We start from the raw sequence: 12,211 nt of genomic DNA, 5'->3' as shown, positions 1-12,211 counted from the left end.
GCAGCGCAGCAGAACTTTCTCTGCGTAAAACACTCCTTGGGCTTTGACCAAAGTCCCTTCGATCGCTCGGTCCCATCTTCCCCAGCCACCTTCACCAAATGCCAGCCCTTCTGGGCGGTAAGAAACCCAGCAGCTTTGTTAGATTTTAAATTTTTTTTTGAGGTTTTATGGCTTTTTTGAGGTGAGCACGGTGGCGTGTTCCTCACCCCATCCCCCTTCCCCAGTCACCACAAGGACTTTCCCCTTTTTGTGTTTGTTCCTCACCAGGACATATTTATATGAGTATTACCTGTATTTAAGCGCGTGTTTTTAAACACTATAATCATCTGGCTCAATTTCAGCGTGTAAATGAAAACTATATTCTGAAGGATTAATAACAAAGCAGAGAGAATGTCCTTATTGCTGCCTGGGAGCCAGCACAAAGGAGCCCGATGGTGCTTGGCCGGGGAGGAGGCGGCAGCAGCGCGGGGCTGGCAGAGTTGGGAGGGTATTAGCGTCCAGAAAAGTCAGGCCATTGCATGGGACACCTGATGTGCATGGGTCCGTGCGTGTTTGGGTATGTATACGTTACACACCATCCATAAGCATATATAACACCGCGTTTTGCTGATCTTTGCAGCAGTGAAATCACGAGGATTCGCATCTGAACTGCAGTTAAGGGAGGTATTTCCAGCTCCAAAACTGTACAGCAGGAAAGCTTAAATGGTGCAAAGGTTGTATTTTGCAAAACTCCTTAGTGGAGGAGAAAGTCCCGGCTTCCCTTTGAAATTTTGGTGTCTTTTACTTGTTCTGTTGAGGCACATTTTACCCATTTTTCCCATATACTAGGAAATGAAATATTTTCATCATACTCAAGCTTTAGAAAAACAGCAAAGACCGTGCAGTTGATGAGGAAACGTTCAGTGTAAATGTGAAAGATGGGGATCGTTAATGCAAACAAGTAACTAACCTTTAGTGATAATCAAGCAGCAGTATAATAATCTGAGTCATCATGCCTAATGGTGAACGAAGGGATGGGAAGAAGCAAGCAAACACCAAGAGTAAATGTGGGAAAAATTAGGTAAGAAGCCACAAACATGTTTGTTTTTTTTTTTTTTTTTCCCGCTCACCTGAAATAGATGAGGAAAACGAGCACAGGAACAAATCTGAAACTCTCACTAGCCAGAGGTGGTTGATCCTCAGCCACATTTAAGAGCACTCCGTGTCCACAAAATGCTGCTGAAACCAGTCAATGAACTTTGAAAGTTGCTGTTGTTGTGCTGATATTATATTCAAAAAGCACAACTGGGAAAAATTACTCCAGAAAGCTTTAAACTTAAAGAGCAATTTTAAATTATGCAGAGGAAGAGATAGTGAAAAAAATTAAAAAAACCTGGAGAACTGATACTGATGACATTAATGCACAAGGGTTAGTTGAACATGAAAAATTATTTGATAATACCTGCAAGCATTTTTTAATGGAAAAGGTCAAAGTCAAAAGAAAACTGCTGAACACTGTGCACAGCTATCTGAAGGTGCTGCCCTAGAAGGCAGAAGAAATGAAACAAAAGGTTATTTGCCATCAGATAGAGAAAATAAAATAAACATATTAAAATTTCTCTCACTTCATACATGTGAGTGTTCTTGAAAAATAGAAATCTCTGTGAAAAATTAAATCTCCGTGAGAGAAGTTCCTTTGTTCTGTAAAAGTCAAAATTTTTTTGCAGATACTTTTAAGAATTATGGTTGGTTAAGTAAGAAAGGAAAACAGTACCTTAGCTTGAAAACACACTCGGCGAAACCCAGGGAAATTGTTTCTCTGTGTTTGCCATCAATGGGTTGCAATTTACACTTGGCATTAGAGAGAAATACTGGACGTAAATGACACAGAAGATTTTGCAGAGAGCTGCCAAATTTCCAAAAGCCAAAGAAAGGAATATTTGTAGGAATTGGACAGATTATGAACAGATGCCCTGATAGTCACATGATAAGTGGAAATTTAGTTTCATAATTTGATTAAAAACAGAGGATTGAAATCACAGAAGGAAATAACCAAGAAATGATTCAGATGTGTATGCAGCATGACTTAGTTAACTTGACTTAAGTGAAAATTCATAAACTGGGGATAGAGCATGTAAGAGCAGCTGAAATCTGGATGATGAGATATAATCCTGTATCCTGTGATTTTACTAAAGGATAGGAAAACAGGACAGTTGCAGTTAGAAATCTGTTGTATTTAAAAAAAAAAAATCTGGGAAAAAATTACCTCCTATTCATCTGCTTCAGCATAAATTAGATGTGATTTCAAGTTGCTTTGTTTGTAAATTTGCAAGGGAATAGATGTCGAAAAGTCAAACGGGGATGGTTTAAGAGCGCTGGGAGAAGAGCAGGTATTGGGCGGGGGGATGGCCGTCGCTCCCAGCACGGAGGAGCAGAGCGTCGCAAATTATCGCGTTGGGTACGTGCACAGCACCCGTCGGGCTTTGGGGGTTGAGGAAGGTGACAGGACACCTTCCTTGCTGCTTTTTTCCCTGGAAAAACCCATAATTGACTTGGGTGGGTGGGTACCCCGGCCGAGCGCTGCGGGGTTGCCCGGGGGCCACGGGCCCGCGGCCACGGAGACGTCGGTGTCGGAGCAGAGGCAACAATGCAGGGAAGGGGGAGCTGGCAGGAGAGCCAGGGAGGCCGAACCCCCAGTAAAGCCAGCAAAGGAGCTTTGATCTTGAAAAGTGTAAAGAATTTTAATATAAGAAACGGAGCAACACAATGAAAAATAGCAGGGCTTTTTGGTTTTTTAGATAAAGCGCGTGGATTCTCACCGTAGACCTGAAATTTATGGCTTTTAGAGAGACATTTTGGGCGAGCTAGCCAACAGAGTTGTAGGAGACACGTCGAGGCGCCCGTGCTCCTGCCGGCGCCCAGGTCGGCCCCAAAGACGCCGAGGAGCCTGCGGTGGGTGGGGGGGGTGTCTCAGCCTTCATCCCCACTCCTCATCCTCGAGGGGGAGGAACCCCCAGCGGGTGGGAGAAAGCAGGGGTGCGGCGGCGGTTTGCCTCCAACCGTGCCCGCACGCCGCCGCCACGAGGCTCTGGGCGAGGGGAACATATGTCCCGCAGTCGCTATACATCGCGCGGGGCGGCAGCTGCGCGCGGGAACACTCCACCGCCAGCGCGACCCACAAACATTTGGCAATCGTTCAGGAAAGGAGCTTAATCTGTTTTCATCTAAGCCCGTTTTTCTCCTGCCTGCAACATCCCCGCGATGATGTGTTTGATACCGGATCGCGGCGTAGCGTGAAGATGGCAGAAAAAAAATACATCCAGGTTGTCAGCCAAAAAAAAAAACCCACCACCAAAACCCCAGCCTTTTCTGAGGTATTTTTCCCTGATCAGTGTTTTCAGAGGCTTTCGGATTACAGGCATCAAGGCCATTTTCCTTTAATCTGAATTAACGTTCTATTAGTAAAATGCAGCGCTCTGTCATGCTCTAATCTCACCTGTTTCTGTAACAAAGGAAAACCCAAATATCTTTTTGTGAATGCGTTTCCTACTTATTAGGTCAGAGACAAACATTGAAGTAAAATTCACGTGATTTTTCATTTGAAAAGCAAAACTTCAGGTTTGCAAGGGAAGCAACATTTGTTTTTTCCGGGAGGGGTAATATCGTATCCATATGGATATTACTTTGTCATAGTACGTGCGTATCTTTTTCCCTACCCAGCTTTAATTCTTTGTCTAGTTATTCAAATGTTGGAGGCAGGATTCACTAGTCGATGACTTATTTTACAAATTGCTAGAAAGAAGACAGGCTTGTGTGTAGCAACGAGAAAAGCAAAAACATTGCAGTTGATAAAAAATACAGCTGCATGGCTCGATGTGAAAATGGATTTTGCTCCGTTGCTTTTTTTTTTCTTTTTTTTTTCCCTTGCTGTGATTGCTTTTAGCTCAAACTCGTAACATTCAACTGGCAAATTCAATACGTTATTAGCTTTGTTTATTATGAAACAAATAAACTGCAAACTGCGTGGGTCTGTGAGTCCAGTATATGCTCTAATGCAAGAATGTGCCCGCGGGATTTATACAGATGAGCTCAAAGATTTGCGACGTCTCGCGGCCCGCCCGCTGCCCTGCTCGCACCCGAAGATAACCCGTGTACAGACCCGGGAAACCCCCAGTTAAAGACTGGAGAGGAGTTTGACAAATGTAACACTTTGGCTTTTAAGCTCATCATTTCTTAGCGGTAAATATGAACTTTGATGCCTAATAGTTCATTGCGTTCCTAAGATCCAATTTGGAGCAAGGGCGAGCTCCAAAGGCTGTGTAATCGATGGCGTTGTGGTTTGTAAACGTTTTATCTCTCTCTTTGTTGCAGGCCATTAGCAGTGTGACATGTAGGCTGAACAGTAATAAATGCCCATTGTTCCTTTTACAAGCATCTCAGAATAACTACATATATATTTTTATCTTTGTTTTCCTCCCCGGAGTGCCCGGTGAGGTCCCCTTAACGCAGGAACCCACCTCTTTTTTACCTCACAAGAAGGTCTCTGTCCCAGAGCAGACAAAGGAGGGAGCTTTTCTCTGCTTTGGGTTATTCGTTTGTGGGTTTTTTCCTTAACAGAGCAAAGAAACGAGTCTGTGACAGTTACGGCGAATGTTTTTGAGATGCGTTTTTCCCAAAAAAGTTAATCTTTGTTGTAGAAAAAGCTGTCTGTAGCCTAGCACTTGGGTTTAATTTGGCGAGATGGGTAGTAGCGTTAATTAGGAGCGCGCTGGGCACACGAGGCTGGGCCCCGGGCCAGGGGCACCCACTCCTGGGGTGGGGGTCTGGGCTGCAAAGCGGGGTCCTGGGCGGGAGCCTGCGGTGACGCCCCACGTAACCCTGACGGCGGCAGCTCCCCGTTGGGGAGCACCGAGGGGACAGAGCAGCCCCTCGGAGCGCAACTGGTGGCAGGGAGAAGCCTTCGAGCAAAGGCAGGCAGCCTGTAAAACTGGGACATGTGTTTCCTGCTAATATAATAATACAAGTTTGGGATTTTTTTTCTGTAGAAACCTCTGCATCTTTTTATAGAGAAAAATGTTTGGATGAAAAAACAAAAACAACATAGGGTATGTGTATGTTTTATGCTCCTAAAGTGAATCGTGTTTAATCTGAAATAGTTTGCAAACGCTGTCTTATATACGTTTGTTGGTTGTTTTGTTTTTTTTTTTTTAAGTCAAATGAAATCTAGTAGGCTGGGTATAGGAATTCATACAGCTGATGGCTCTAAGTCTTTCAGACTACCCGACATATGGATAAACCATGCACAGATTTAGCAGGTCTGTCTTTATGTTAAAACGTATACGTGATAAAAATATATGACTGAAGAGAATTTCTGTGGTTAGCACTGTTTCATTCTGAAATGCTCCAAGACATTCAATAAAATTACATTTATTTTCAGAGGGTATTCACAATGAATCGATAACCCTTTTTTTCCGAGAGTTTTTGCATATATTTCTCTGCCATTATGCAATAGGCTTGCAACCATTTTTGCCGGTGCAGGTGTTGTTTATTAAAAGGAGCCTCGTCATTGCAGGTGTATATTAGACATTAGCTGAACGTAAGGATATTGGCAAAAAGTGCCTTCCGCCTGGCATTTTTATATTTTTACGTCTCGGAGAGGTCTGTAAAGGCAGATGCTAGGCTGCACACCAAGAAAGGGTTTCAGCCCCAATCAGTCAGAGCCCATTTGTCCATCCCTCGTCAGCGATTCGCATTTAGCCTCTCTGGGAAAAAGAGGAATATAGTTTTCTAGAATCAAAAGTTATCTTTAAATGTTTTTAGAAGTATAGTCAAGGAGTAAGGATGTTTTAATTTCTGATTTTCCAGCTCATGGCTCATATTTGACCAACTGCTTTCAGCAGAAGACATGCCACTTTGTTGAGCTATTTAGGAATCAAAAAGACTGTCTTAATTTAAAACAAGGAGCCTTTGTTTTAGTTGGTGACTGCCTTGTGAAATTTTTCAGTTCTCAGCGGGTTAACCAGGGAACAGGGGCAGAGTCATAATTGGCCTATTTAGAGTATTTTGCATGTGAATAGTGTGTTAGTGAAGCATTACTAAGTCTGTTGTGAGTGACATGGTGATTAGAATTTAGATTAGGGAAAACACATTCTGTACTTTATCAAGTACAGTAATTAGTTCAGTCAGTAAAAGTTGATTACAAGTAACGATAAAGTTAGATTTTTGGTACTTAATTTTAAAATTTCTTTATTAAATGGTAAATTTGTTCTTAATATAAATGGTAGTATCTACACCTGTTTTATTGCGTATCAGAATAATTAAAAGAACAATGTGTTCAATGCAGAGTATAATCAGGGGATTTATATATTATGGGTAAGTTTCAACATAGTTTATAGCAAATAGAACATTACTCAGGAAATTGTTCTTCTGTCATAGTCTCTCGAAGATTTATAATTTTTCTTATAGCGTGGGTCAGATAATGTTTTCTGCTGTTTCATGGAAACCATAGACCTTCCGTAGCTGAGAAAACGCTGCGTTTACTGGGATGCATCTTGTTAGTTAATGGTACAGGCATAAAATGGATATATTGAAAGTCCTTTGCTGCTGCTACTGCTGCTGCTATACAATAGCGTTAATTGTTTTTGGTTTTCTGAGGTGCTTTTTTTTCTGATCGCATGGCAGAAATTATTAATAATGTATAATTTTATTTTCACGTTTTAATCACTTATTGCGTACAGCCTGCTGTGCAGATTTTTATATTGCAGAACCTGATCTGTTTAATTCACGGATACGAATTTTCCCTTGCACGGGGATAGACAATGAAGCTGTTTCATGCACACTGAACCAACCGCTCTATCAACAGCAGGAATTTTTTTTTTGAGTTTTATTATTGTTAAATCCGTGCACTTAACTATCTTGTTTGCGGTGAAGAAACTAAATTACCTTCAAATATATTAGCAGAGCTCCAAAAGTTTTTAAAACACTGATTGCATTTGAATAAGTAGGCAGTAAGTCTCCTTTAAATGTAAATAATCGTATTTTAAATTAATGACTTTGTGTTTTCCTAGTAAAGGCAAAAGATGCTCAACTGGAAATTTTTGTACTGTCTCCTTTAAAGATTTGGCAGGTTCTTGTCTCAGTGTTTCAGTTGCTTGTGAAGGTTTCTTTACTGTGTTATTTTTAGGAATGAGAAATAGCTAATGATGAGGAAAGTCGGATTTAACATGCACGCGCACACACGTATATATTTTTAATCTTTTAGCAAAGTCTCCTTGGAGGTGACATGGATATTGGCAACCCAGGAGCGCTCTCCCCCACTAAGCCTGGCTCCCAGTACTATCAGTATTCTAGCAATAACCCCCGGCGGAGGCCTCTCCACAGCACCTCTATGGGTGAGTGACTTTGTGTTCAACCTTTTTTTTTTTCCATTTCAACAAATAATCGGGAGTTTGGTCCTGTTTAGCAATACTTTGAAATAAATACAATAAGTGGCCGAGCGTACGCGTACGCCGCCGGGACTCTCGGAGAGGTTTATTTAACGTTAGCTGATCGCTCCTCTCTTTGTCGAGCGTGTGAGGAGCCTTAAAAAAAAAAAAAAAAAATCGCTTTTTCAAAGCAAATCTGTGTAAGGCAAAAACAAAGGCCCTAACACTCAAGATCAAAATATGAATGATTTTTCAGCGTTTTACTGTCAGACTTAAGAGCAGTGGCATCCACTCGGTGTTACTAAAACTGCTTCAAGCCTGGCGTGAGGCGGCGGGCAGGGAAATTAGCAGCTGGGTTGGGGGGGGGGGAATTAAAAAAAAAAATTCCTGTCTTATGAAGACACTGTTTTATCTTTTTTCAGAAGTACAAACAAAGAAAGTTCGAAAAGTTCCTCCAGGTTTGCCATCTTCAGTAAGTACCGCTCGTCTGCCAGCTTGCTTGTGATCGCGGTGGCTTTGTTCGGTTGCAGGCAGATAGTCACCAGCCGGTCCCGGGCTGGCAAGAGCGCTGGGCGCTCCAGGCTGAGGACAAGGTAAGGAGAGCTAAAAAAAAATAAAAAGAATCCCCTCGCTTGTCCCGACGTGGGAGCGATCGCCGGGACGGTGGGGCCGAGCGCGCGGCGGCTTCGGAGCGGCGGCCGCCAAAGAGCGGCGGCGGGCGGCGCGTACCTGCGCGGGGCCAGCGTCCCTTCCACGTGCCGGTGGGTGCTTTGTCGGGCTGCTGCTGGTGATTTAGGGATCGGCGTGTTCCCAGGGGTGCGCGGAGAGGAGCGAGGAGGAATTGCCGTGGGTTTCAGCTCGGGATGCGGGGCAAACGGCTTCGGTTTGACGTGGGGGCTCTGGGCTGCGCTACCTGCCCAGGTGTCGACTGCTGGGATCCAGCTGCTGCCAGAGGCATTGTGGGTTGCTCAAGCAGTAACGAGAAAGCTGGTAATTACCCACGGTTTTCCCTGATATTTTAAAGAATATCCCCGATACCTCTTTGTAAGGAGGGTTACAGATGCCGTCCAGCTACCCCGGGCACGTTTTTTCAGCGTTTCCTCGTGAAATCTTCGCGTCGTGCAGTCAGAAGTTGGTGTTTCGCTTTGGTTCAGTGAAGTCCCTTTGTTTTGTGATCCAAATAATTATTCTGTTAGTTTTCATTTTTCTCAGCATCGTGTAAAATCTTTGCGTTTTTTTTTCTGAAAAAGCTGTACCAAGGTGCATTACATCTCCGGAGAGCATTTACTTTTAAATTCATTGAAATATATAGAAAATAGCAGTTTTAAAGGAAATTCTACAACATTTCAGTAGATACAGCATAAAGCGTAGTACGGCTAAAGAGCACATTTTATCCTGGTATTTTTATTCTAATTTTTCTCTGCCGTTACTTTAAAAATACATAATACATATTTTCGTATCAATATCAGCAAACAGAAAACAAATCACTCAGATGGGGAGAGCTTCCCTTTCATACCTGATAACTCTATTTGTTTTATCTCTAAATCTGGTTATTAGGAGGAGCTGAGTGGCAATCAATCTTGCGGAATATATAACAAATTGGCATGTTAATCTCAGATGGGTTTTATGTTTTTACCATAAATCCACATAAATTTGCAGTTTGCAAACTAGCAGACTTCTAAAGCTTCAGTTGTTGTAGTGACTGTGCTAAACAGTAGTTTCATTGCTGGTCACTTCATAAATAATAAAATTTGAATCTGAATGAAAAAAGCATACAAACATCCTAATTTAATCGCACGGATTATTGTCATCTTTATAATGTTAAACAAATACGAACAGAAATCTTTTTTGTAAGTTGTTGAAATATGGAAATTCTCAAATGCAAGTTTCCAGTAAAGTCAGAACACTATTTTTTTTTTAATTAAAAATAAGTTCCCACACGTGTATTTTAAATGGATTTCACTATGTGTTTTTTGGTTTGGGTTTTTATTGGCCTCCTTTACAGCAATAGCTAATATCCTCCCCAAAGCTTTTTATGACTACTATTATGCTTGAAGTTAGAGGTGGATTTAATTTAGACGAAACTTTAGCCGTTCCCAGTTTTCCTGAGACTTTACCCCGTGCAGGTAGCCGGGGTGGCAGGGAGCCTCGGCACGCCGCGAGGCTTCGCCACGCTCCTGGCACCAGCCGGCAGCCAGCTCGGCGCTTATTTGTGAGCCGGGGTTTTGTTTAGTCATTGCAGCAGGGAAAAAAAAAAAAAACAACCAACACGACACCCCAAACGTGCGTTTTTTTATGATTTCAACTATTGCTCCGTAGACAGGTGACCATCTCGGGACATTTACAGGGATATTTTTGCCTCTGTGTTACAAAAGACGCTGTCAGGAAAATGGTACCTGCTCTGTGCCCTCCCTGCGTGGGGAAGAGTGGCAGCGTTTCTGCTGGACATGCCAACCTGCAGGGCTTTAGAACCGCTGCAAAAGTTTTTTTCTGGATTGCTTCTTGCTTCGAAAGAACGAAAGGCAATTTATGTTTGTCGCTGATTAGTCTCAAATGTCTGCTTCCTTTAATTTTTTGTGAATACAGTTGTTGTGCAGAATGGCAATACTTCTACAGCTCAATACTCTCCATTATTTTAACAGTATTTTTATTTTTAAGCGAAATTATCACAAAGCAGAATATGCACTTTAAATACTTAAGTTATTTGAATGACCTGTACAATTTATTAGAAACTAAAATACAAGAAGGTATTGCTGAATATTTTAATCACCCATAGCTCTGTCTTCCAAGAATAAGTAAATTAAAATACAAATCCAGTAACGTGAGTACAAGAACAGTACGATTCTGAGGGAAATACAGCCCTTTTTAAGGAGACATACAGATAGGTATTTGGGTCTTGTTGTCTGTGTGTATCATGAATCATACATTTAATTTGAAATAATACTGCTTTAGAAAGAGCACTTAGGTGTCTCAAACAGAACAAATACCTTATAAAAGGTCAGATTTATTTAGGTTATAGATTGTGTCACACTAAACTGCCAGGATTTATGATGCTGAATGAAGTATCTGCATTTATAAATGGACTAACTAGATTATAATATACTTAGTTGATAGGGTGGAAATATTGCTGTATTTCTCTTAAAATATGTATATTAACTTGTTCTCAATGTGATTTATGCAGTGGATATGGAGATTAATGCAGCAGCGTTTGTGAAAGCAGTTATTGTTGATTAATTCATAAGTAGTCTTATAAAAATTTCAATGATAAATGGTAATAAATATGTTGTATTAGCTCCCCTTTATTATAAGAAATGGCTATGAGTTTGGAAAACAAATTAAACTATGGAAACAATCAGAATTTAAAAAATAGGGAAGATTTGAACTCAATGTGTTGTGGGGTGGGTGACACTGTCTCAGGTGTGCTTGGAGCAGGGTGCATCCCAGGCCAGGCTGTGACCATCCTGCCCGTGCTGGACCTCCGTGGCCAGTCTCAGCCACAGCTCATCACAGTAGTTACAAACTGGAGCCAGGCCTAACGTTAAGCCGGAACTAAAGTGTTTGAACTCCAAAAGCTGTGTGTGAACGAAGACGTTGAGTCACGGGTGGCCGTGTCCCCGCCAAAGCAGCCCGTTCCCGGTGTGGGGGGACGTGGGGTGCTCTTCCATGGCATGTGTTGAGGTTGGCTTTGCCCAGCGTGCTCAGGGCGTCCTGTGAGGAGCTTCTCCCTCGGCGGGGCTTCAGGAGGGAGCACTCACTTCAGGTGGTGTAACCCGCGCATGTCTGCACGCCCCAGTGTGATCCGACCTTGCTGGCAGCAGGGCGTGGGGCCGGGTCCCCCCAACTCTGCCCACTCCTTGGGCACACACGGCCTTGGCATGTCCTGGGCTCCTGTCCGTGATACAACACGACCGAACGTACGTCCTTGGACATACGGACTCTGTAGGGTCTCTCTGGGCCAAGGGGGTTCACTGGGACCATTGCCTACTGGAGTTTTCTGCCTTCGGTTGAGAGCGTGAGGGTCAGGGTAATCTGGATTGAGCCAACTGAAGATGAGATACATTGGGCATGAAGATGAGATACATTGGGCATGACTATATTAGGAAAAATTAGATTTTTCTGTTAAAATTTGTTTTCCTTGAGTACCCATGTGCCTTTACCAAGCTATGACACAGTAACGTTTTGTACCCAGGCTGGTGCATCATCCAATCCAAGTGGCTTCTCTGTACAGTCACCTCACCCTTAACTTCATTTCAAGGCTTTGCTGTTCTTTTAATCTTGAACCTGAAGCCTTCATCCATTTTAGCTGCTGATAGTTTAATGACATCTGACCTTTTACATTAAGTGTTTTCTGCCTTCCTTATCTTGACCAGTAAGAGTCAGGAGCGAGCAAGCTGCACTGGTGCGGATGGTTGGAAGCGTCTGTGAAGGAATGGGGTGTGGAATGGGAAGTCTTTGGGGGAAAAAGTGAGCAAAGAAGGAAGGGTTTGTGTTGTAGAGGTCATGTTTTTACAGGAACTGACTTAAGGAAGTCACAGGCAGGGAGGGGCTGTCTGCCCCAGTGAGGATTTCCAACCCGTAGCACCTGTATGTGAAGTGTTACATTGAGGACAAAAAGAAAGCTCAGAAACGAGGCCTTCACAGAGAGCTTAGGATGCCGGTCATCTGCCGGCATGGTAGGAGTGATTTTTTGGCTTTCTTGGAGCAGGATTGCGTGCTTCAGCAGAAAGAGGGGTTACTGAGACTGACTCAGAGGAGCACAATGGTGAGGTTGCCTTCGAGGAGCGAAGAGCCCCAAGGCAGGCCCTTCG

At 42.9% G+C, this 12,211-nt stretch overlaps 1 protein-coding gene across 12 annotated transcripts in view; it reads left to right on the top strand.

Annotated features, from left to right (window-relative positions):
- The window catches only part of LOC141918134 (transcription factor 4), a 239,365-nt gene that overhangs the window by 138,960 nt on the left and 88,194 nt on the right, over positions 1-12,211 (top strand). For 8 of the 12 annotated variants that reach the window (XM_074812209.1, XM_074812204.1, XM_074812203.1 and 5 more), the window contains 3 exons: positions 5,025-5,084; positions 7,241-7,370; positions 7,826-7,875. In XM_074812209.1, coding sequence (XP_074668310.1) covers positions 5,025-5,084; positions 7,241-7,370; positions 7,826-7,875 — 240 coding nt within the window. Of the gene's footprint in view, positions 1-5,024; positions 5,085-6,153; positions 6,352-7,240; positions 7,371-7,825; positions 7,876-12,211 lie in introns of those variants that run through there. The other 4 variants (XM_074812207.1, XM_074812205.1, XM_074812215.1 and 1 more) reach the window with 2 other exon arrangements.

The sequence above is a fragment of the Strix aluco genome, chromosome Z (genome assembly GCF_031877795.1).
Source record: "Strix aluco isolate bStrAlu1 chromosome Z, bStrAlu1.hap1, whole genome shotgun sequence".
Lineage (NCBI taxonomy): Eukaryota > Metazoa > Chordata > Aves > Strigiformes > Strigidae > Strix > Strix aluco.
The sequence above is the reverse complement of the archived record's forward strand: the minus strand, read 5'-3'. Positions and strand labels throughout refer to the sequence as shown.